Here is a 24,586-nt window from a genome sequence, read left to right on the forward strand (position 1 = left end):
CAACAACAAACACGTCCGAAGACAGATGCGCAGGCGCAGGCGCAGGCGCAGGCACGGGCACGGGCACGGGCACACACACACACACACACGCATGCAGAAAGAAGTGCTCTGTAGCACCTCTCCTGATACATCTAGGAGAGTTTCTTCAGAATCCTGTTCGCCTCGCTGGCGACAAGACGCATGTGCGTGCAGTCGGCGGCGTTGGCCAGCACTGACATGAGGCGCGAATCACACTTGAGTTCCTGGAGCACGTCGCGCGAGGCGGACTCGCACGACGTGGAAAGAGCTGCCAGCAGGCTCGCAGCTACGGCGCGCCTCGCCGAAGACAGAAGCGCATTGGACAAGGCTCCTGCCCACGTCGCGATTGCGGATGCCGAGGTGAGGTCGTCGCGGGCCGCTGACGAAAGACGGACAAAGTCCTCGATCACGGAAGCGGCGGACTCCATCAGAGCAATACTGCTGGCAGTGTCTGCGCAAATGGGCAGCAAGACAGAGCCGATGGAGTCCTCCTGCACGCAGCTAGCGCACTGCGCCTTCACTCGTGATGACGGGTCCCCCGCCACGCGACGCACCACCACCGCCAAGAGGTTGCAACACATTTCCACCAGCGGCTCATTCCTGCTCTTGGCGGCGGACGCGAGCGTCTCAAGGGCCAGCGCGCACAGTCCCTGACGCACGACGTAGTTGAAGATATCTACCCGCTGGCTCACCAGCAGGCAGAGGTGGATAAAAGAGAGCGGGTAGTAGATGCCGTCGCCATCCCCGCTTTCATTCACGTAGTCCATGATGTGGCCCAGTAGCTGCTCGGATACGAGGCCAGAGAGCTTGCTCTGAGCCATCTCGCCACACGTCACGAGAAGCCGAATCGTGTTCGTGGGGATCGGGCTTGTCTCTTGCAAGAGAGAGGTAACATTCGGTGCCACCGCGTTCAGCACCTGGCGCGCAGCCGACGTGGCGCCACTGCTCTCCTTGCGCGTTGCCGTCACCTCGGCAGAGATGGGCACCATGACAGATGTCAAAAAACGAATAGCAGTGAAGCGACCGCTCGCCTCCTTGCGTCGCAGCATTTCTGCGTAAGAAGTGGCGAGGTACAGGCATATGTTCTCTTCATACCGCAGCACCTCCTCAGGGCTCTCGACAAAGCGATCGGCGATGGTGTTGAATTCGTCCCGGTAGGTGCCGTAGATCGTGTTGTGCATGGCCTTGTCAATGCAGGTCGAGAGGCTCTGGAAGACATCCTTTTGAAAGTCGATGCCGCTGCGCACGGCGGAGTTGCTCAGCAGCTGCTGAATGGCGGCAAGGTGCGTCGCCGTCGAGGTCGAAGACACTCGCCGCGCAATGCTCGCGAGCTTCTCAGACACGAACCAGCCAAGGAAGGCCGACAAGGCTGCGCCACAGCGCTTCACGTACAAGTCCGCGTCGCGGACGAGGCGATCGAGGAAGGCGACGATGCGGCTGTTGAGGATTTGGCAGATGGTGCTCCCGCCGACGCAGCCGATGAGCATCACAAAGAGCAGCGTTTTGCCATAGACAGCGACTGACGCCTGCTCGATCGCCTCGCTCAGGCGCGCCAGCAAGTCCTCACTCACGAACAACGCGTTGCCGACAACCTCCTCCGCATCCTCGACGCTGAGTGAGGACGTCAAGGCACAGCCTCGGCGGCCACTGCCGCTGCCGCCGCTGCTGTGCGAGTCAAGAGAGGCCTGCGACCACAATCGAGCAAACGGGTTCTGTAGCGTCACCAACCCCTTCACAAGGGCATAGTTGAGAAATGTTAGCAGGATCTGCATCGTGTGCGTGAGAGTGGATCGCTGCATCACGGTCGCGTACGACGTCACTGGAAGCCACTTGCACTGCATGACAGCGAGGATCAGCTCGTCCTTCACCATGGCGAGCTTAAGCGCCGCGCACACCGCATCTGAGCGCATGTCCTCGCTCCGACCCTCCGCCGACGGAAGCGCGAACACGGCCAGCAGCTTCTCCACAAAGACGGGGTCGGCAAACAGCTCCAGCGTCATCTCCTTCTGCGGAGTGGATGCCATGTTCTCGATCATCTTTGCCGCATAATGCTTCAGCACGTCGTCGTCGGAGTCCAACGCCGAGGCGTAGATGCGCTTCACCGTCGCCGGCTGCACGTTCCACATGGCGCGCTGCCTCTTCTGCTGGACGGCGATGTAGAAAAGAAACTCACTGATGCACGCGATCAGCTTTCGCTTCACCGGCACATCTGTTTCGTCTTCAAACAACTGCATAATGTCTGGCAGGATAGACGACGAGGCCACTTCCGGCGTGATAAAGGCCGTTGTGCGCACCAAAAGCCCCATAATGAGCGCTGCCGCCGTGCGAAAGCCCGCTGGGGCATCCTTGCGGCCCGCGTGCTTCACACACAGCCGCATCACGGAGCTGTTAACCGAGGCGCGCGCCACCTCCGCGTCACCGCAGAGCGAAATGACGTAGTTCATGGTGTTGAGCACGTTATCGTAACCACTGCTCAAGGTGGAGAGGGCCAGGTAGAGCGAGCGGAAAAACGCCGTGTGTTCCTTACCCGTGAGGCTGTTGATCTCTGCCGCCGTCAGCGCCGTAAAGCCCAGCGTGGAGATGTCGTACGACGGCTCGGGCGTGTACTCGATGCGGCTGTTGTTGCTCAGAGGACGAATGTGCTGATCTGTATGATGGGGGAGGAGGTCGCTGATTGTGAGGTGGCGCAGCGCCTCGCTCGCGAAGAGATGCAAGCTCGCCTCGGTTGGGCGGTCCTCCTTGGCGCCGGTGTTGGTCGCGTACGCGGTGCACCCGCCTTCGTACGCTATGGCGGCACTACCAGACGTTCGGATGCTTGTCGCGCCACGTCCCTTGCTCACGCGGTGCCGTTGTGGGTCACCGCCATTGTTTTTCGATTCGCTGAGACGACTGCGGCGAGAAGACGCGACAGCACTTGAAGAAGAGCCGTTGGCGTTGAAGGTATTCGACGCCGCTGAGGCCGTGGATGGGCAGCCGTGCACCAGGCTGCCGTGCGCGGTCGCGACATGGCCTGTTGCGTGCGCAGCACGCTCCTGTGTCCGCTCCGGTAACCGTTCCAGCAACATCGCCGCGCTTGCAGTGAAGTCCAGCTCCTTCGCGACGTTCAACGTCGCAGCCGCTCGCTCCCTCTCCTCCACGTTGTGCGTAGAAGCGTTTGATTTCGCTGCCCCCACGGCGTGAGCCACTGCCACACGCACATCGGAGTCCGTCCAATTATACTGACTCGCACCGCGTCCAGAACGCGAACGCTTGTAGTCCTCCCACGCCACCTGAGATGGAAAGCCGTTGCTCGGCAGCGGCAAGGGCTCATCCCAGAACTCGCTGCGGACAACATCGACCCACGCGTAGCGCTTCAACGGGTCCTTTTCCAGCAGGCCGCACAGGAGCGTTTGAAAGGACTCCGGCGCACCAGGCACCGCTGGCGTCGGACTCGTCAGTATGTCGCCCAGCAGCGTCTCGAGGTCGGATGCGGCAAAGGGCGGCTTGCCTGTCGCCAGCTCGTGCAGCACACAACCGAAGGACCACAGGTCTGATGCCATCGAGTACAGCGGGCGATCCGCCATGAACAACTCGGGGGCCATGTACAGTGGCGTCCCCACCAGTGGCCGCGTCGCCGCGTCTTGGAAGAGACAGGCCAAGCTAAAGTCGTGGAAGCGCAGCATTGCTGCGGAGTCCATCAGCAGATTGCGAGTCTGCAAGTCGTTATACACGACACCCTTACTGTGGATGTACATGAGGCCCATCGCCACATCACGGCCGAACGCCTGGACCGCCTGAGTGGTGAGATTAATGTTCGAGCGGAGGATCGTGCTCATGTCTCCGCCGGTGCAGTACTCCGTAATGATCCACAAGTGATTGTTGGTCTCATACCAGTTGTGGAACTCTATGACGTTTGAGTGGTGCATGGAGCGTAACAGCTGAACGCAGTTCACGACGCGCTCCCGTCGCTTCTTGTCGATGGAAGCAATCGCGTAGAACTCGGTGGTGGTGCGATAGCGGCCCTTGTAAATAGTGCTGAAGGCACCCTGGCCGATCTCGTCATTAAGCACATAGTTGTTCATGGTGCGTGATCGCGGCGCGCCTTTTTCGTGCCACCTCAGCGCAGATGCATGTATGACGGCTTTCACGAGAGGGGTAGACTACGGAGATCGGAGGAAGAGGGCGCAGAGGAAGAGAGAGAGAGGGGGGGAGGGCAAGGACAATGAAGGCAGCGGGGCGGTCAGAACAAGACAAGGCAAGCATATATATGCATATATATGCATATATATATATATATGGTTGTAATGAAAGCCGTTATATAGATTTGTAAGAACAAATGTGCACAGAGAGAAAGAGGGAGAAGTGGTAGGGGGAAGGAGCGGAGGTGAGGGGGTGGGGCAAATCAAAAATGAAAATAAAAAAGTGGCGGCACAGACACACACACACACACACAGATAGTCCTACACACAAAATAGGAGCACAAACAAGAGGATGAAGAGCGACAGAGGCGGTGCGCACAGAGAAAGAGAGCAACAGCGAGCGAGAGAGAGAGAGAGAGAGGAAGAGGGAGAGGGCGTGGACGGGCAAACACACGCACGTGTGTATGTGTGTGTGTTTGCATGAGAGAGAGAAGAACTGCGTAAGCGCAGGCGTGTGCATGCGTTGGTTGTAGGAGCAAAAGAGGGGAAAGAAGCGAAGCAGAGAAAACAAAGCCACTGCTGCTTAGTTTGACTGCTTCTTCTTTTTCGTTTTTTTTTCTTATTTGCGTGCACGTGTGTGTGTGTGTGTGTGTGTGAGCTCTGGCGAAGAACGACCTAGAAAAGGGGGAGGGCCGAGATGTGATGAGGCCAGGAAGAGCCGCAGAGACACGCTCACTGGGATGCAGCCGACGCCACACGCGCTACAACACGGCACACAAAATCACAAGAGAACAAAGAGAGGAAAGGAATGAAGATGGTCACAAGCAACTGCTCACGCACGCACAGACTCGCACTCGTGTGCCTAATAGACGATGTGGAATGCCTCAAAAGATATGAGGAGTCGAAGAGAGAGCAGTGGACTTTGCCGCACACGACGTCGTGCCAGGCGGTCAAGACCAAAAAAAAAACTTGAATAAACGTGCAGTGGAGCTGCCAGTGTGGCTGCGTGTGCAAATGTGTGCGTATGCGTGTGTATCCACGTGGGTATGCGCGCCCGTGGGGGTGTGCACCCGCGCGTTAATACGCCTCCCGTCACGATCGAGCGAGACAGAGATGCGACACAGCGAAACCAAAGCGAATAAAACAGACACGCACGTGTACGTGTCGGTTTCCGGTACCCCGGGGCACAGAGAACAGAGCACGCGGGTGAGCGAGTGTCGGTGGCCGTCGTCGCGAGATGGAACGTGTTGTGACGTGGACGAAACAGAATGGCAACAGTGGAGTATGAGAAGTGAGCAGAAAGTGATGAGAGATGGACACAGGTAGAGAAAGCGGAAGAGGCGAGGCGCTCTACGGCGCTGCACGGGTGCAGTGGGAAAGTCCACCGCGCGCGCGAGAACCAACTGAAGGCAGCGTAGCGTCGAGCTGGAAAGTGGACCGCTACCGAGAAACCTCTCTCTTCTTCGAATACGCGCGCCGCTGATAAGCTCAACCAACGTCTAGTGTCATTCCCCCTTTGCGTCCAGATTGGTAACCGGTTATCCCTCAACTGCACATAGAAACCCACACCGTAGACAGAGACAGCCGTCGCAAACAATACCCGCGAAGCCAGCTGCGTGCAACATAAGGAACGAAAAGGATGTGAATCGCACACTTCACCGCTCCCCGGAAAGCTTGCCTTGATGAGTGTGATATCGCCTCCATCTTGCGCAACAAGGGGATGATGGCCTTACCTTCCATATCGCATGTTTTTGTTGTTGTTGCTGTCGGTTCATTTTCTTTGAGCAGGATGCCTCACACCTCAGCTTCAACAGGCTTTGGGGGCGCGGATAGGCGCGGAGCGCACTTGCGCACATTCGCGAGTGAGTAAGCGAGAGCCTGTGCACGAAGACAAATACGACAACGACGGTAGCACGCCACTTCTTCACTCCCCGTCTTTCTTAGCTCACTCTCCGGCTCCACATGCATATACGTCAACATACACCGTCGTCATCACCTTCTCCATCTCAATGATATAGCAACACCGCTGTTATACAGGTACACAGAGAGACAAGAGATCTAGCGCGAAAAAAAAGACGAAGGAAAACAGAGCGCGAGAGAGGCACCGCAGCGGAGAGGCGAAAATCGACTGAGCCGCGTACGCCTTCGCCGTCTCCCTTCTTTTTCCCTCCCGTTTTTTTTTTTGATTTTTCGAGCCTTCCCGTCTCCACCTCCCTCCCCCTCTGCCACCCCACTTGGATGATGGCGTCGGGGGGCGGCAACACGTAAGACAACGCACAAAGAGGAAAAATGGCGGGGACAAGAGGCAAAACACAACAGACAACAGACACATGCACAGACGAGAGCGACAACATGGGGAGGGAAGAAAAGGGAATAAAAAACGAAGAGCGAAAAAGACAAACAAGGGGCAAGACACGCACACAGCGCTACGCTGCGGCGCAGATACACACACGTACATACACACTGAAAGGCGCCCAAGTGTGTGCGTGCGTGTGCGCTTGCTTGGTGGTTCGCCTCTGTACGCGTGCCCACACGTTTGTGGTGAACGACAAAGGAGAGATGAGTGCTGGTGAAAGGAAGGGAAGGGACGGAAGGGGTACAGAAAAGTAAACGCAAACCACACACGAACACACACGCGAAAACACGGTAAGAACGAGAAGAGGAGTGTTGGTCACTTGCAACAAGCACAGTAGAAAAGGAAACATGAAACAGACACGACACAGCAGACCCACCACACAACCCAGCCCACGCCCCAGTAAAAAGCCGAGAGACACACACAAACGCACAAAGATTCATAACAAGAGAATACACTCGAGCGGAGAAGGAGGTGCACCTAGACACGTTAACAGAGGAACGTGAAGAGGTAAAGAATGGGCACGGCGGCGAGGAAGCACGCCTGCTCTACGCTGCGGTGTGAAGAAGGAGGATGGGCGTCACTACGCATTGCAGTTTTCGACGATAAAAAAAAAAGAAAACCCCTTGAGCATGCGGGCATCCTACATATATACACGCTATGCATGCAGCTCTCTCACCGATGCCAGCCCCCGTGACACTTGTGCAGTCCGTCTTAGTAAGCTCTGCACTCCCCAGATGAAGCCATCACCGCCCCCCCCCCCACACACACACACACATGCCAACGCACGCTTCCACAGCCCTTCCCCTGCCCTCTTCCCACATCACGCGGCAACGCGCACAGCCGTCTGCCTCGACTGTCTACTTGGCCAGCTCGTACCGCTGTTTCGCCTTCCGTAGCACCTGCACCACGTAGTGATAGAAGAAATCGACGTAGAGCAGCGACTGCACAAACCCGCTGAGGACCGAGATCCAGCGCACTTTGTGATAAATATAGTAGCGAATCGCCCAATGGATCATGTAAACGACGCGGTATGCGCCGAGACAGAAGAGGTAGTGAGACGTCAGTGCATCGTACCGCTCGGTGTACTCGAGCAAGAAGATCTGCGGCAGAATCGCGACAGCCTCTAGATACTGCGAGAAGGTCCAACACAGCTCGATAACGATGCTGCGCCGCGGTGTCCCGTGAAACAGGATGGAGAGCACCACGCACGGAACGATGAGGTAGCGGATGCGGAAGGTGTCGTTTTCGCGGTCGTAGGTCGCCTTCCATGGACTCTTGAATTTCATCAAGTAGCAGATATGCAGCGTTGAGGCGATGAAGAAGATCTTCATGGTGGTGTTATAGATGCCAATGAAAGAAAACAGCACATCAATGTAGCGCGTACAGAAGACGATGGCGAACAACTCCATCGACTTGAGTGAGATACCGGCGGCAGAGCGCTGACGCAGCATCTTCGATAAGAGGATCAAGATAGCGCTGAGGTGCAGCATATCACCGACTACACGAACCAACGCCATTTTCTGCCGGAGTGCTCGATGCTCTCACTTTCTACTAACACGGCTTCGTGTGTGTGTTTGCGTATTGGCGGAGACCAGGGGAGACGGCTCCCTAGACGTGCACACGATCTAAGCGAGATGAACAATGCCAACGAGCCTCACGAAGCAATATAAGCAGGCATATATATATATATATATATATGTCTTCGGAGGTACGTATGTATGCGCTTGTGTGCGTGTATGCGTCAGTGGCACCCGGTTTTCACTCCGCCTCTCCGTTTTCCTTTGGTTCTTCAATGTTCAATCAGTCGGCGTGTGGCTGTGTCGGTGCGCCTTGCGCTTGTGTGTGACGGGCTCGAGGGCAAACGCGGGAAACTGCGGCTGGGTATCCGCCACAGGTACGGAGAGCAGAAAAAGGAAGGGAGAACAACATCAAGGGTGAGAGCAAGAGTTTCCCTGAAAGAGCGGCGCCGGTCGTCGAAGTGAGACAGTGCCGTGACGGACAGCGAAGAGCGAACATGTGTCTGAATGGGAGTACAAGCACATACCTCTGAGCCCCTCTGTCCCACCCAAAGATGGGGCACGCGCCTTCGAACGTTAGCAGCAACTGAATGGATGGCCTTGAACAATATACACAACGCCAGCAACCACGCTAGAGCACGTTAGTGATGTGCCGTCAGCCAAGTCCATCACGGAGCTAGTCTATTCGCATGAAACAAACGGGAATGTCTCAGGGACGCATTCGGAATCTGGAACGTCTCTCACACATCACCATACCTTCGACATGTAAACACGAATGAGAGGTGTCGCAGCTTCTACTTTTGCCGTGTGCCTTTCCCTCCCCCTCCCCCTGGAACGTATCCTGCGTTCCTTTTCTCGCCTCGATTTTCGTTCATGCGTAATGAAGATACCAGACACGGGAACACACCGCCGTCCCACCGTAGGCTACACACGTGAAGACGGCACGCACACAGGCTTGCACGCACACACACACACACAGAGTGCAGAGAAACAGAGAGCCAAGGAAAAGACAGACCAACACACTTCACTAGACATGGGTGAGCGACGGTGGTGCGGCTCCCTGGTGGTTACGAAAAGCGCGGGGGAGCGGAGGAGGGGCACCAACGACGGCAACGGCTGCCGCAGTGTCGAAAACCACGCAAGGACACCAACGGGAGACGCGGCACGGCCACGGAGCCTTCGCAGTTCAGAAAGGTGGGGAGGAGAAGAGACGAAGACGGAGGTCGACCTCACCGCCGACTCACCGCCTCCACGCCAGCAGCAGTAGGCAAAGGGGTCCCAAAACCGTCGTGAAGGGCCTCGAGTGCGCTGGAGGGAACGGCAGCGGTACACCCCGCGGGGGAGGTAGGGTGATCACCGAAAGAAGTTATGTACGCCTTTCGTTCGTCGCGCTTTATCTGCTGCTCTACAGCTTGCACCAGGAGCACCTCCCTATTTTTTCACTCCACCTTGATCGACCGGGTGGGTAGCAGGAGCGGGTTCATCTGCGCCATGTATATGAGCACCCACGACAGCCAGCAGCAGAAGGTGGCCACCGCGCACAATACGCGGACAAGGTCGACCTGGCTTTTCGCCCAGAGCGGGGCGCTCAGTGCACCGATAGCGCCGATAATGATAAAGATGAGAGTACCGAGAAAGAGGCCCATGGTGCGCCGCGTAGCGATGCTGCGCTTGTTCGACAACTTCTAGGCCTGGGAAAAGAGGAGACGTAGCTGTTCCTGCGCCTCCCCAACACTTGATGCACTCGCGTGAGAGGAAAGGGGGAGGAGCAACAGCAGGCACAGCAGCACGGAGGCGCAAGTCAAGGAATGGGGAGGAAGAGAGGAGAGGGGGAGTGCGAGAAGAGCATAAACAGAATGCGTAATTTGCTTTTCTTTGCCCAGTTTTGTTTCCTTCGCTTCTCAGTGGTACAACACACACACACACACACACACAACGGAACAAACGAAAGCTCGATGAAAGAAAGGGCGTGTGTAAAGCAGTTGCCTGAGTCGGTGTGAATGGTTGGCTTGTCGAGCAGGGATACAGGCAACCACGAGAAGACGGCTCGAAAGGGGTAAAAGCGAATATGCGCAGCTGTGGCGTGTTAGTTACCGTATGTATGTGTGTTTGTATGTGTACGTGTGTCAGTGAATTCGTCCGGGCGAGAAAGGGGCCACGGCACAGGGAACGTAAGTGGAAGCGGTGCACCAAGATGAGGGGGTGTGGAGGGTGGGGGCACAGGAAGGACGGAGGAGGAGGGAAGTTGGTCATGGACACAGAGATCGAGAGGAGAAAAGAGTTGCAGGCAAATGGGGGGGTCAGGAGGCGGCAGACACGACGTCCCTGCACATCAACCATGCAGTCGAGCTACGCTTCCTCCTCGGGAACCATGTGCCGGACACACCGCAGAGCAGTCGTCTTGAGTCCTGCACACTCACACGCAAGCCGACAGGAGAAGCAGGTCGCATCTCTCCCTCTCTCCAAATGCTCTGTCGCTTACTGCCCCTGCCTCTTCCACTTTGTGTTCCCTTGTAGCGGTGGGTGTCGGGAAGAGGAGGAGAAGGATCGGGTGGATTGCAGCCCACTCAGACAAGCCAGTGGCAAGGAGACAACGCTGACACAAGGGAAACAATGCACTTCGCTTCCCTCATTTTTCCCCTCAAGGATTCCGTCAAGCGTGAGGCAACGCGATGCAGGGAAATAAGTGGAGAAGACCCAGCGAGGAGGGACCAGAAAAATTTGGATGTCGATAGAGAAGGCAGCATGGGAAAAGAGCGAGGACGCGAGGGAGGCGTGCACGAGGCCGCAAGAAGCGCACAAATAAAAGTGCCCCACACGTCATTCCCTCACAGGGTCGGGTTCTCCAACTCACTCACCACGCGCCACGCTCCATGATTACTCGTCTCCTTCCACATCGCCACCGTGCCATCAGCGTAGGACACCAAGAGGAACGTACCTACCAAAGACCACGAGAGCTTCGTCACATTCTCGCCTGGAGTGCCGTGGGGCGGGGGCAGAAGGCGGCACTGCCACGGGTTCGAGGCGGGTCCATCCTGCACCCAGACTGCCACCAGTCCGTCCTCTGAACCGGCTGCAATGTACGTAAACGGCAGGCCCAGATTCGGTGCCCAACCCACCTCCCGCCAAGCTGGGGTGCTCGACGCCTCGGCCGCCTCCAGCTCTATGGGCGTCCACACAGATCCCAGCGCTACGCTGCTGCCTTCTTCGCCGGGTCGAGGCGCGAACGAGTGCGTCCAGAGCTTCACGAACCGGCCACCACCGCATGTGACCATACGGGGTGGTGCGAGCGGTATCGGCGGCGCATTGCCCGGAACATTACCAACGTCTTCCTCCAGAGGCGCCATGAGCAGCGCTCCCGGCGGAAAAAACGGAGCGAAGGAGAGGCCGCTGCAACCGTGCGGGTGGCTCTCGAAGGAGTGGATGTCCCACGAGCCGTCTGGGCCACCGGTAAAGACGACCACCGCCCCATCCGCGCAGCCGACGGCAAACAGCTTCCCGTACTCGTGCGGGGCCCATGCAACACACCAGCCCGGTGTGGCCAAGGTGTAGACGTAGATTTTGCGATACTGTGCGTCGTTGCCCACGTCACACCAGAGAGCCACCTCATTGGTCGCCTCAGTGCACGTGACGAGGGCAGCCGTGTATAAGGCGGGAGGAGCCCATGCCACGCACGTCACCGTCGCCGCCTGTTCCTCGCCGCTGCACTGGAGCACCGCGACTGGGCTCCACATCGTGGGCTGTGGCCCACCCTTGTACTGCGACGCTTCCTTGGAGGAGGAAGTGACAGACTCATAAACGTGCACTGTGCCATCACTACTCGCCGTCGCCAGATGCCGTCCATTCGCATCCGCTGCAATGTCGGTCACGGCCGCAGTGTGGCCTGTGTCCAGTAGTGTGTCACTCATGAGCCCTCCTACACAGAGTGTGTATGATCTGTCGGCCAAGGCGGGGAAAGGGTTTAACAGGCAACAAGTGCGCGCGCATACACGCACACGCCAGTCTACTTCGGCGCCTGTACGTTGTCCTTGAGGCCCTTCGGCTTTCGATTCCGTCTCCTTGTCCCCTTCCCTCAGACGGGCTCTGCCGCGCAGGTGGGTGAGCGACACGAGCTAGGTGTGTGTGTGTGTGTGTGTGTGTGCGGCGTATGCCCATGCGCAAGAAGGGAAAGACCCAGCAGTGCGTCGCGTTCGGAGATGAAAGAGGGATGTGTGGTGCAGAAAGCAGAAAGGATCCAAAACAGGCGTTTCGCGTACAGTGCCGATTGCCTCTGCCCCCACCCCCTCACACACACGCACACACGCACCGACACAAATCGAAGAAGAAAACCAGAAGACACACGGGCGCACTTTGGTTGCGCAGGGCAGTGCACAAATCGATCAAGTGGAGAGTAGAGAAAACGACTAAGTGCGTGAGAGGGCCACAATGAGAAAGATGGGCGAGGTGAGACAGGAGACGCGGTCAAGCGGCAAGCGCATGCCGTCGAGACGACAAGCGACGTGAGCAAGGAAGAGTGCGAGACGCTGCCTACACATTCACGCATGGGCACGCACGCACCTGCAGCACCGCTTGCCATGGAAAGTCGGACGGTCACCCACGGTGCGGGACTCGAATGAAAGACTCCTATGCTGCCTGAAGTCGTCGCTGCCCGTGTGGTTGTCATCGGTGCTCTCTAGAAATAGTAGCTGCTGCTTTTGTTTTCCCTTTCCCGCCTCGCTTCCATCCTGCACGAGCACAGCAAAACGATAAGATTTGTAACGCAAGCCAATGTCGTGGGGGCCTCCTGCACACACAAGAGTCACAGCCACGCCCATATGAAAAGCAGCCAAACAACACACGCACGCGCATGCAAGCACTCGTGTGGGTGAGTATTCGCATCTGGACAGTGAGCGGAGTCGGTTCAGATGTGCGCCCGCTCGGCACAGCAGCAGCGCTTGTATGTGCTCACCCCTATCCCTCAAAGACAGCGAGAGCACCACCAGCACACACGCGCACGCTTCCACGATCCCCACGCTCACCGAGTATAGAGCGTGTGTACGCGTGTGTCACTTCTTTCCGGCAACGAGTGCCGTCCGGTGCACGCCCATCCAAATGTCGACACGCCGCTTCGCAAAGATGAAGTACTTCTGCATATGAGCCCAGCCACTACCGCGGCACGATCGCCCGACGGAATCGAAGGCGACGACCGCCGAGAGCGTGAGCGCAGATGCGATGACGCTCCAGAACCACGTGTAGGCGTCCGACAAGCGACCCGCGCAAAGGCGGTAGACTAGGCGGTACGCGCCATACGCAGGTATGCATACAACACAAAGAAACATAGCGTAGAACACGATCACGAAATCGCACGAGAAGGGAATGAGGGCGACGTTGTGCTTGCACCGGGAGAAGCGGGTTGCCTCATACCAGTCACCGAGGTAGAGACGATGTGACTTGACGGCGCGCAGCTTGGGGTGCATCTCGATAAGGGTAGACAGTGCCTGAACAGAGAGCTCGTTGCGCCAGTTGCGCGGCGGGTCATCGAGGCTGTACGTCTCCAGCACGTCAGCGTGCTTGCACGCCATCATAATGCGATGCACGGCGACGGCATCGTTCCACCCCTCCAAAGTCACCTCGCGTAGATTATGGCAGCGGCTGAGAGGGCCGAGGAGCTGCTGCGCCATCGGCTCGCAGTGGCGCGATAAATACACGTACTCAATGCCAGGATTCCAGCGGAAGAGTGGCTCGATGAGACGGGCATCGAGCGCGTCAAAAGCCTCCCCACTGCACGAGTGGGGCACAATGATGCTCTTACACCCGCGCTCCGTGCCGAAGACCCATACACCGCGCAGCCGACTCCGCAGGGACGGCAGAAAGTACGCTGTGTTCACAACGCACGTGGGTTGGTCGGGAAAGCCAAAGAGGGATGGGTTGACGGCGGCGTAGCCAAGCGTCTTTTGTATGTCTTTGATGCACCAGCGGTGCAGCGGCATCGTGCGGAAAAAGCCACGGTACAAGGGAATGTACTCCGTGCGCCGTCTTCGCTCCGTGAAAGGGTTGTAGAACAGTGGCCTCCATCGGCGCGGCTCCATCTTTCTCGCGCGGCAAAGCTGCGTCTACGGAGAGAAGGTCAGAGCAGCTTACCTGCCGGCCACGCCTGCCTCCCACTTGGCTGAGGTCACCCCAGAAGGGGAACGAGCTAACACGAGAGTCGAAACGAAAACAATGCGGAGGTGGAGAGATGGGCGATCGCGCTGGTGTAAGTGCAGGTGATTGTACCCGTTCATGCGCCCGTCAGCAAGTTTGCGGTGTCCGCCGGGAAGAGAAAAAAAAACGCCGCCGACGCAGGGGCTCATTCCTCGCACCTCACAGAGCGTCCTGCTGTATGTGCGCGTGTGTCCGTAAGCGCGGGGAAAGGCAAGCTGAAGAAAAGCGGTACACGTGTCTTCGCATGCCACACGGCTTTGCGGAATCGAGAATCGACAGACGAGTGATAGCGTTGCGACACCCAAAGCTGCCCCCTCCTCCTCCTCCTCCTCCTCCTCCTCCCCCTCACCCTTTCTGAACACCTATTCGAAGACGAGTTGCACCGTGAAGCGTTTCCTCACGCGTGCTCGGGTGGGAAGTAAGTCGACAAAGGCTGAGGAGATGCGCAAGCAATATGGAAGTGCGTGCGTGGCTGCGTGGTAGACGAGACAGTGCAGAATGTGGCCAGCATTCTAAGGAGACAGAGGAGAGAGAAAGGACATGAAGAAGCGTATTGATGGGGAGGAGAGCAAGGCAAGGCTCTGCAAAACAGCGCGCGATCCGCCCCTGCGAGATGCAAGCGCGCGCTTGATGAACCCACTTCCCTGCGCACGTCAGCGTGGAGACGGTGATGTGCTCTTTTTTGTTTCTCTTCGGCTCTTGGTTGGCGTACGGCGACCATCTCGCGTGGCTGCCAGGAAAAGATAGAGCGAGAGAGGAGGGGGGGGGTACGGTTTTTCGCGTCACCCCGCAAGCACATTTGTTTTTCGGGGGAGAAGGGGGAGGGTTGTCGTGGGTGAGTGGTGGGTGGTGTAGAGGGGGGGGGCGGGGCGGGAGGAGGAGGGGAAAGCGCAATGATATAAGAGACAGTGGAGAAAGGCAGCGTGGCTGCGTCTTGCACGGATGTACATGTCCGCGTGTGTTTGCCTGCGCCGAAGTGGAGCCGGCAAGAGTAAACCACACACGCGCGCGCGCGTGTACACGTTCGACTCAAGCGAGAATAAAAAAGGACAGCGGAAGGGGGGAAAAGAGAGAGAGAAGAGAGAAACGGAAAATGCGCGCCGACAATGCGTCCAACGCGCTCGCCGTCTCTGTGTCTTTGTACTGGAAGGAGGCACGAAACCAACAAGCGAAACAAAACATGGCGTGTCTTGTTTCGCGAGTTCGCTACACTTAGAAAACAGAACGGAGAGCGCGTGTGCCTGTGTACCTGTGCACGTGTATCAGAGGCGTGTCAGAGAGAGAGAGAGAGACAGGGATGCGCGGGTGCGGGAGTGGGAAACGTCCTCGGACGCACACAAAGGGCGTTCGGCCTCGGGTGTGAAGGAGGGGGAGCGGAAGGATAATGTCAGAGTTTAGGTTTGCGCACGAGAAACACGCGCGGCAGCAGAGTCTCCCAGAACGCAGGCAAACGACTCCGCCTTGCAAGCGAGACAACACGACGCCTACGATACTCAGTAAGACGAGACTTTGAAGAACATAATACAAGCCGCGTTGTCGCGAAGACGCACGCTCCGGGGTGATGGTCAGCAACAGCATATGGCAAAGGGCGCGAGAGAGAAAAAAGAGGAGACGCGTCCGCGTGCCCACCAGCGGGTGAGCTGCGAGACAGTGTCTGTGCGCGCAGAAAGAGAGAGGGGGGACATACGCACACACATACACACGAACAAACACGGATGCACCCATGAGAAATAGAGAAGTACGCTACACGAGAACTAGATGTGTCCGCACCCTCTACGTGGTGTTTCCTGTCTTCTGTCATACGTACACGGGTGGCGTGACGCAGGCGCGATTTAGTCCAGCACAGGCCACGATGGAAAGTATTTCATGTAGTACTCATCCATCTGGCAAAAGTGCACGAGTCGCACGTTGAGCGGTACGCTGAGCGCAGCTACGCGGTGCACCGCCGACGCGATCCCAGAGGCAATCCACTCCTTATCGTTGTTAAAGACACCGCCGCCCACATTGGCGAGAAAGATGGGCGGTAGCGAAAAGGGCGGCGTCGCTGGCGAAGACGCGTCTGCCAAGCTGGCCTGCCGCTCCAAATCACGGAGGGTGTGCTGAACGCCGGCCAGGAGCGTGGCCTCATACGTGCCGCGTAAGATGATGCGGGAGAGAGTGGCGATGCCGCTCCACTCCAGTGGCGTGCAATAGTCCTTTGGGGGCAAGCTCAAGGCACTGTTGTACGTCTGAGTCACTTCATGGACCTCCACCTCGGCAGCCACATCTACATCCGATCTGCGCACAACTTTTCGCTCGGCTTGATCGGTGAGTTGGCGCTGCTCACGAACACGGGAAACAGGCGGGTCGTGCAGAAGCAGCGTCACGGTGGCGACTTCCACTAGTCCGATGTGGAGGCGCGACACCGACTCCTCCTCGACATCTGCCATCGAGATCCCCTCGACGGCGGCGATGCGATACAATCGCGCGGGCAGCGAGGCCATCTGCCGTTTCTGAACGAAGTACCCGTTGCAAATCGTGAAGAAGTGCTCCCGCAGCAGCGCAGGTGCGCTGCAAGCAGTAGAATTGGCGGCGTCTGCAGCGGAGGTGGCGTCGCCACTGTTGCGCGCACGGGTGAGGTACTCGACAAGGTCGTCCAGCATGTTCAGCTGGCGATTCGTTCGCTGTCCACGGTCGGCCACATCAGCATTTTCCATGAAAGGCGCCGCATGTGTGCCGCCAAAGAAGTCGGGATGTAGGAGGTAGTTACGATAGACAGTACCAGCCATCCACGCCGAGGCGCACGCCGGCCCCTGGGTCGGATAATGCGCGTAGTGACGCACACCGTGCTCCGGTGAAATTTCAGACGACGAGAACTCGAGCAGGTTGAACTGACTGGCGACCTGAAAGACGCCATTCGCCGTGAGGTTATGCATCCGCAAGGGTTACTTCTAGCGGCTGCTAGTTTTGCGAGCAGCCCTGGGTGCTTCCCCTCAAACTCGCGCACAGCTGCCACCGTTTCCGTGCAAAGATCGGCAACCCTTGGTGTGGAATGCCAGCCGCTGCTGACGGGGAGGCCGCCTGCCACGCGTGGGTGGTGAAACAAGGCCCGCTCCTTGCGTACGCGGTTGTGGCCGCTCGACTTGTTGGCGCGCACCGCTTCCAAGGTGCAGTTTTGAAAGAGGAAACGTCGCGTGGCAACGTAGTCGCCCTCCGCAAAGCTGAAGAGAGCCTCGAAGAAACGCTCGCCGATAGACATTTCCTTCACGGAAGGTTCGCTAGCAGGCGCTCGAGTACTTTCTGGACCAGCGCAACGCATGCCGTGTGCCGCCGATGCGCTTTATTGGTGGTCTCCTGCGCAGTGTGCAGGTGACGGATCGAGAGCGTCAGGGGCAGAGTGAAACGCCTCCCCGGCGAGAAGAAGAGAGCGCAAGGAAAAAGGAGTGTCGTCAAGAGACAGCGCAAGGCACATGGCCTCCAGTCAAGCGTATGGAACACACGATATGTGCGCGCATGAATGCACGCGAAAGGTTCCTCTGCCTCCCGTCTACTGGAGCAAGGGGGGATGCGGACGAGGCGCAAAAAGCGAGTGTCTTCGTTGCCATAGAGTGCTTGTCTTTCCGTTTGGAGGGGGGAGGCGTGCTCTGTGACTCCGGGGTTCGGCAGCACGAGAAGGCAAGCAAAACTGTAAACGCAGAGAACAGCGAAATGTAATCCAACCTCGACAGCAGCGAGGAAGCAGAAGGGAAGCACCAGAGCAGGAAGACGGCAAAGGACAAGAGGTGTCGAAGAAGGGGGTGGGGGCACGGAAATTAATGGGCTCTGTGTGGGGTGATGTGCATCTGTGTGTGCTTGTGTGTGCGTGTGTCGAACCCTACTGGATGCTGGCCCTCATTCGTCGCGGTGGCGCTTCTACTCCTCCGCCTCGCGCGCGTTGTGGTGGTGAGTGGCTTGTGCGTCCGGCCAGCGAGCGGACAATGAGCAAAGGAATAGTACGGTTGGAGCTAGGCAGCAAAACGCGTCCAGTCACACCCACAAGCACACTCCCTGAATGGCGCTGGACGGCACACCCTCCTGCTCTGCTGCCTTCCTCTCTTATGGCCCCCGTCACGTCACCCCTCCCCCATCTGAGGCGTCCGCACCGTCTGTTTGAGTGATGTTGGTATCGCTTTATCGCTGTTCATCAATGTTCGGCGTCACGTTGCCCCCCCCCCGAGAACACCCCTGCCCCTCGCCCTTTCCGCAGTCGCGGCGCAGGAGTACGTAAGAAAACAAGAAAGGGGATGAGCGTTAGCCGGGTGAAGCGTTGGCGCATACGCACGCATACATACAAATAGGCGTGGCGTCTCATTTTGCTATCTGCACCTACTCGATACTATCCACAGAGGCAGAGCCAAGCATCTGTGTACTGGTTGTCGCATCCACGGGCACCACAGGTGCTGGCGCCTCGCTCGCCGATGGCACAATTTTCTTTGCAGGCGCCATGGGTGCCGGTGGTGTCTTGCGTTCTGCCGCAACCTTCGCCTCCACGGTCGGCTTCTCTTCTCGCTCGTTGTCCTCGTCCTCGTCCCCTTCCTTGGCTGAGAGGTCGACCATCACGGAAGCCTGGGTGGGCGGAACGTAGGTATCGAGCGTCTCATCACGGCTCATGAGCAGCGTCTCCATCTCGTTGTACTGCTTCTCGTAAATGAGCTGCAGCGCGGTCTTGCCCATGATGTTCTGCTCAGCCGCCCTCCACCCGTGCGCCAGCAGCGCCTCCGCCGCAGCGACGCGGTTGTTCAGCGCAGCAAAGTGCAGGGCCGTGTTGCCCTCATCATTCGGGACATTTGGTTGGGGGTTGAACTGGAAGAGCATCTCCAAGATGGGCATGTGGCCATTCGCAGCTGCCATGTGCACCGCCGTGCGGCCCTGCTCATCCCGCGCGTCGACGTCGCTCGGGTTCTTCTCCAGGTACGCCTTGAGCAGATCCAGGTCACCGGCTTCGTTGTACCGCGCACTGTCGAGGAACGCATCCACGTCCGTGAGCGGCTCGCGAAACTCTGAGTCCGGTTCGTAGTAGGGCTCCATCGTTGTGCGCGTCTCTTTCGCCAGGCCCTTTCTCAGTCGCGTCTGTACCAGTCAGGCTGTGTTTCCTCTGATATCGTGTGGCACGGTGAAAGAGACAAAATAGGCAAACACGGACAGGATTAGATGGGATGCGCACAGTACACCTTACATGTGTACGTCGCAGAAAACGCGCGAGTGCATCGCGCCGCGTGCACGCCTGGGTGCTCGTGTGTGGTGTGAACACCAGGAGCTGATGACCGCTCCGTACGCAGCCGTGCACAAAGACGCGGCCTCCACAACGGTAACGGAAAGAGGGAGGCGCTCGCAGGAAGGAGGCGAAGCTGGAGGACTGCGTCCTCACCATCTGAGCATATACGTAACCCGGTACTTTCTTTCCGTATGATGCCTTCCGGCCACCCGACAAGAAAGGAATCATCACCGCTACCACGCTTGCCGCGTGTACTTCCCACGCCTGGAGAGCTACGCCGCGATCACTTAACCTCTTCCCTCCTCTCCTCGGGACCACTGTCGCGGCCCAAGAGACACCGTCAGGGAGGGTGGTGGTGACTTGCTTTGGTCATATTTCTTTCCTGCTGGATTTTGTTAATGAGGAGAAGGTAGAAACACACAAGAACACGCACCCACAGAGAGAGACACAGACAGACACACACACATGCGGCAAATAAAGAAGGGGAGGGGGAGGGGTCGTACATTGGGGGTTTGTCGACATCGTCGACAGAGGACAAGGAAAGGCAAAACTGGAAAGGCACACTCCGGCACGCCCACACAAACACACAAACACTATCACGCGCACTTGCAGACATGGAGAAAAAGATAGGGCTCCTTGTAATCGACATCATCGCCATGAGCGGGCATACGCCCCCACACGATCACGCACAGACACGGGCACGAAACGTAAACGAAAAATGTAGAACAGAGAACAACGAAAAAGGAGCAAGAGTCACACGCCACCCTCCCGCACGCAGGCGCTACCGTCACCACACCATTCACAATATCATCGATCCTTTACCCCTCACCTACTCCCACACCTCATCCATCAGTGCAGAGTATCACAGACACACTCGGCAAAGGGGCGGAGAAGAGTATAAAACAGGCGCAATCGAAGACAACACCAACGCGCCTCAGTCACCCTCATTTGAGTTACGTTATTCGCTGCTCTTGCACGCGCGTACTTGTTTTTGCTCCCTTGTGCGCTATAACATTCCGCTCATCTCCACACACACACACACACACACAGCCTCCTCCTGCTTCGTTCCGCGCGTTCCGATCCTTGTGTGCCTCCCAGCTGATTTTTGTTTCGCCTTCAGGGCAGAAGACAGAGAAGGACACCAGAGATGCGCGCCTCGGCAAGGCCCACGCGTGGGAGGAGAGGGAGGTAGGAAGAGGGTCAGAGCAAGAGTGTGAGGAAGAGCTGCACGAGGATCTAGCGGTGAGCGTGAGCACAAAGAAAAAGGAGGTTCCTTGGACCTGATTCGATACTCTGCGTGCATGAGTGTAAGTGTGTGTGGGGGGGTGGGGGGTGTTGCGCTGCCCGTACCGTAGAAGGCGAACGCGGCTCCACACAAGCACACCCGTACAAACCCACGCGCGCAGATAAGCCGAGAGCACACAAGAGTCTCTTCTCAGACCCACCCTGGCAACGACGACCCCACGACGGCGTATGTGATGGAAAGGAGAGCCACAGAGAGGGAGAGAACAAAAGAGGAGAGACCCATTCTGGATGCAGAGGGTGCCGCGAAGATGAGCAGCAAACACGAGTGGGGGCCCGCAATAGTAGAAAAGAGGGGGATATGGTTGCCGCTCCTTGGGGTGACATACATCCGCGTTGATATCATCCGACATGCTTGGCGCTATCCGGCATACACATACACAGAGCGAAACACTAACGCGCGCCCGTGTACTCTCTAGCGCCGTCTCTCGCATTACGAAACATGTCTACTACAACATCGACAAGCGCAAGAGCGCAACGAATGAGCGACATGCAGGCACACACGCACCAGGTAAACGAAAAGAGGCACTTCGCAGACCAAAAGGGAAAAAAAAAACGACAGAAGCCGAGGAGGCGAACAACAAGCGAACAACGACGGCAACAAGAGCAGCAGGAACGAGAAGGAAAGTATGAAGCGGGCGCGGAGAGAGAACGATAGAAAAGGGGGTGGGGAGCACGTAGCACAGAGACACACCGATGTGCACCAGCCAAGCGTAAAACACGCACGCGAAAAAAAAAGGAAAAAGCGAAGCGGCGCCACCAGTCGATGAAAAGGAAGAGGAGAGACATATGAACCATCCCCTAACACACACACACACACACACGCAGCGCGGCGCCTTCCCTCCCTCCTTCCTTCCTTCGTGTTCGTTTGTTCGTTTTGTTTGTTTGTTTGTTTTTTTGGCGTATCGCGTCTGTTTAGCTGCACGCCGGCGCAATCCGAAAATGGCGCCCCTCCTCCTCCTCCTCCTCTCCCTCATCTCCCAGTCTTCTCGCATACGTCTCGTTACGAGTAGAACTTCGGCTTCTTCACAGACGGCTTAAGGATCTGGAAGGAGCACATGAGCTCGTTGTCGACGGTCATCACTGCGCCGCTGTTATCGAACTCATTACAGTAGTTAGGGGCAGAGAAGATGGTGATGAGCTTGCGCTTCGCGAAGAACTGGTACCCATCCTCTACGACTTGGTGCGCGCGGCAAATCAGCTCAAACTGGTGCTTGTTCAAGAACTTCTCTACAATATCCTGACCGAAAGTGAAGGACACGCCACGGTCGTTCTCGCCCCACCCCGAGAGTCCTTCCTCCGGGTCTGACCACAGCAAGTCGCAGATCAGACCAGTGTCCGCCACATCGCACGGGCGCGTGATCTTCTTGATCTGGTCCATCGTTTGCAGCTCCGGCGAAAGACCACCATGGCAGCAGAAGATCTTGTCATCGATAATGCACGCCACAGGAAGGCAGTTGAACGTATCTGTGAACGCCTTCCAGAGGCGAATGTTGTAGCGGCGCTTGCACTCGTCGAAGAAGCCGTAGATGCGATTGATGCTGGCGCACTCGTGGTTACCTCGAAGGATGAAGAAGTTTTCGGGGAACTTCACCTTGAAGGCGAAGACCAGGCAGATCGTCTCGAGACCCTGCTTTCCGCGGTCCACGTAGTCGCCGAGGAAGAGGTAGTTCGCTGTAGGCGGGAAGCCGCCGTTCTCGAAAAGACGGATAAGGTCGTAGTACTGGCCGTGAATGTCACCGCAGATCTTGATGGGCGCCTCCAGCTCAAGCAGAGGCGGCTGCGAGAGAAGAATCTCGCGCGTGCGTATCGCCAGCTGCTTCACGTCATTCTCGGCTAACTGCACCTGCTTGCCCGGCTTCGCGCCACGCACCTCCAGCAGCTGCTCGATAATGGTGTCGACGCTCATATCTGCTGTGCTCTGTTGTTTTTGTTCCCTTCGCTGCAGCGACACCTCGACTTCCTCAACGGGCTTGGCGGGCTTCGCTCTGCGTCACTCTCCTCTACAGCGTGCAACTATACTGCTGTTCGGGAAATCGGCGTTTCTGCGGAGGTGAGAAAAGGAAAAGAAAGCGGTGTCGGGGTCGCCTAGCTGGCCTTTACTAACCAAAACAAGCTAACAAAAACCAACACACGCACCGCTGACGTCGTCGCGTGGGTCAATGATGATGATGATGATAGAGGGGAGGAAGAAATGGGAGGTTGTATGACGTGATGGCGCGGCTGTCACGCAGGCTAGCGAGCAGCAGCTTTACAATCAACACGGGAAGATGAAAAGTAGACAAAACAAAACGGTTAATCACATGCACGTGTTCATGTGTGTATGTGTGTGCCTGCTGCTGTACGGCTGCACACCAGCCCTACAGCACAAAAACTGCTTTGGTATTCGCTGCGCAATAAGGTACACAGAACAGTAGAACAGGCAGCCTCAAGAACAACGGTGAGCACCCACAAAATAAGAAGAATGAGGAGCCCCTCCACGACACGGACACCAACAGCACGTGCACGTCAGCTCAACGTAGAATGGCGCGCCACTTCACCGCGTGATTCGCTTCCTTGTTGCGGTTGCGGCTGCGTTCGCTGTGCTTGCCCTCTCTTCGAAGTCTGTCGTCGCCGCTGCGGAGAGGCACGAAAGAGGGAACAGCCAAGCAACCGAAGGAAGAACGAAAAGGCGCTCCCACGTCAGCAACGCGACAAAACACGTACCGTAGACACGCACCCACACGCAAGAGGGAAGCCGTAGGGAGGCGGCAAGACGGCAACGGGAAAGAAAAACAAGGGCAGTGGCAATCACGAGCGCATGCGCATATCCCACACGAATACGCAGAGGCACTTCCTGCGGAAGAGGTGTATAAATCGAGAAGAGAGGCTTCGTGTGTATCGGTGTTTACGGTGTTCAGAGTTGCTATGAGGGGCCTACTGTGTAACCCGTGAAAGCGAAAAAGGGGGGAGAAGAGTCGAGAAAGAGAAAGACCGCGTAGCACGGCGCAGGCGAAGGGCGGGGCTGATATGATATACGCGTGCCTTTTTGTTTCTAAAAGTGGTTATATCAGCGGAAGCTCGTGGTGGGTAGGGGGGGCGGGGGCGGTGGCGGGATCAGTAAGAGATCGAAAGCGGGAGAAGGAACAACGAAAAAGATACCGCAGCAGTGATCACGAATAAACCTGCTCTACGCAGGAGATGCCACAAGGAGAGTTGCACGTAGGTGCGCGTGTGTGTGCGTGACCCGATGTGTTGTGTCGATGCCAGGAACGACCAGGAAGACGTGGAAAGCAGGGAGTGGGAGTAGTTTCGTTCATGCTGGAGACAGAGAGGCGACGGCAGCGGAGAGGAGACATGTTGCACAGGGCGAGTGGCGCACAGGCACGCACATGCGGAGAGAGGACCACCGGCAGCCCGCATCACGTTCATCCTACGCTCCACGTGGTGGATGAGACCGAGCCGCTCCTTTTTCGTCCCACGGTTGCCTCGGCACGCAGTGCTTTCGGCCTCCTGGAGCCCATGGAAATGGAAAGCGCGAGCGGGAGCGCGGGACGCTACGAAGTCTCCCTTCTTTTTGCGCGTCACCGCTTTAGCTCGCACAGACCCACAGACAGACAGACAGAGACGACTAAGCTGTCGCTTGCGAGGGTCGATTACGCAAGAGGGCCATGTAATCACGGCAGTCCCTTGTGAGACGGTGAGAGACATACACGCCTACGTGTAGGTCTTCGGGCACGCGTGTGCGTGTGGAGGGAGGGGGGGGGGAGGTGTGTGAGGTATCTGTGCGTGCATGCGTCTGTCTGGTACTCAAGGGAAAGTCGAAGCGAAAACAACGATGAAGACAGCAACGAAAAGCGTTCGAAAAGAAAAAGAGGGA

General features: G+C 57.3%; 8 protein-coding genes across 8 annotated transcripts; all 8 read right to left on the reverse strand.

The window, feature by feature from the left end:
- Positions 1-131: 131 nt before the first annotated feature.
- Positions 132-4,079, reverse strand: LMJF_28_0620 (putative protein kinase; the record flags this gene model as incomplete). Its single annotated transcript, XM_001684288.1, has 1 exon — positions 132-4,079. One exon carries the CDS (start codon positions 4,077-4,079, stop codon positions 132-134), a length of 3,948 nt encoding a protein of 1,315 aa, XP_001684340.1.
- A 3,270-nt stretch (positions 4,080-7,349) lies between these two features.
- LMJF_28_0630 (ER lumen retaining receptor-like protein) lies at positions 7,350-8,009 on the reverse strand (the record flags this gene model as incomplete). Its single annotated transcript, XM_001684289.1, has 1 exon — positions 7,350-8,009. One exon carries the CDS (start codon positions 8,007-8,009, stop codon positions 7,350-7,352), a length of 660 nt encoding a protein of 219 aa, XP_001684341.1.
- A 1,439-nt stretch (positions 8,010-9,448) lies between these two features.
- On the reverse strand, positions 9,449-9,655 carry LMJF_28_0640 (conserved hypothetical protein; the record flags this gene model as incomplete). The annotated part of the gene is made up of 1 exon (XM_001684290.1): positions 9,449-9,655. One exon carries the CDS (start codon positions 9,653-9,655, stop codon positions 9,449-9,451), a length of 207 nt encoding a protein of 68 aa, XP_001684342.1.
- Positions 9,656-10,837: 1,182 nt separating this feature from the next.
- LMJF_28_0650 (putative protein transport protein Sec13) lies at positions 10,838-11,743 on the reverse strand (the record flags this gene model as incomplete). Its single annotated transcript, XM_001684291.1, has 1 exon — positions 10,838-11,743. One exon carries the CDS (start codon positions 11,741-11,743, stop codon positions 10,838-10,840), a length of 906 nt encoding a protein of 301 aa, XP_001684343.1.
- Positions 11,744-13,054: 1,311 nt separating this feature from the next.
- LMJF_28_0660 (conserved hypothetical protein) lies at positions 13,055-14,077 on the reverse strand (the record flags this gene model as incomplete). The annotated part of the gene is made up of 1 exon (XM_001684292.1): positions 13,055-14,077. One exon carries the CDS (start codon positions 14,075-14,077, stop codon positions 13,055-13,057), a length of 1,023 nt encoding a protein of 340 aa, XP_001684344.1.
- A 1,947-nt stretch (positions 14,078-16,024) lies between these two features.
- Positions 16,025-17,107, reverse strand: LMJF_28_0670 (hypothetical protein; the record flags this gene model as incomplete). Its single annotated transcript, XM_001684293.1, has 1 exon — positions 16,025-17,107. One exon carries the CDS (start codon positions 17,105-17,107, stop codon positions 16,025-16,027), a length of 1,083 nt encoding a protein of 360 aa, XP_001684345.1.
- Positions 17,108-18,536: 1,429 nt separating this feature from the next.
- LMJF_28_0680 (conserved hypothetical protein) lies at positions 18,537-19,238 on the reverse strand (the record flags this gene model as incomplete). Its single annotated transcript, XM_001684294.1, has 1 exon — positions 18,537-19,238. The coding sequence occupies one exon, from the start codon at positions 19,236-19,238 to the stop codon at positions 18,537-18,539; it is 702 nt and encodes a 233-aa protein (XP_001684346.1).
- A 2,492-nt stretch (positions 19,239-21,730) lies between these two features.
- LMJF_28_0690 (putative serine/threonine protein phosphatase catalytic subunit) lies at positions 21,731-22,636 on the reverse strand (the record flags this gene model as incomplete). Its single annotated transcript, XM_001684295.1, has 1 exon — positions 21,731-22,636. One exon carries the CDS (start codon positions 22,634-22,636, stop codon positions 21,731-21,733), a length of 906 nt encoding a protein of 301 aa, XP_001684347.1.
- Between the last annotated feature and the right edge of the window lie 1,950 nt (positions 22,637-24,586).

The sequence above is a fragment of the Leishmania major genome, chromosome 28 (genome assembly GCF_000002725.2).
Source record: "Leishmania major strain Friedlin complete genome, chromosome 28".
Taxonomy (NCBI): domain Eukaryota; phylum Euglenozoa; class Kinetoplastea; order Trypanosomatida; family Trypanosomatidae; genus Leishmania; species Leishmania major.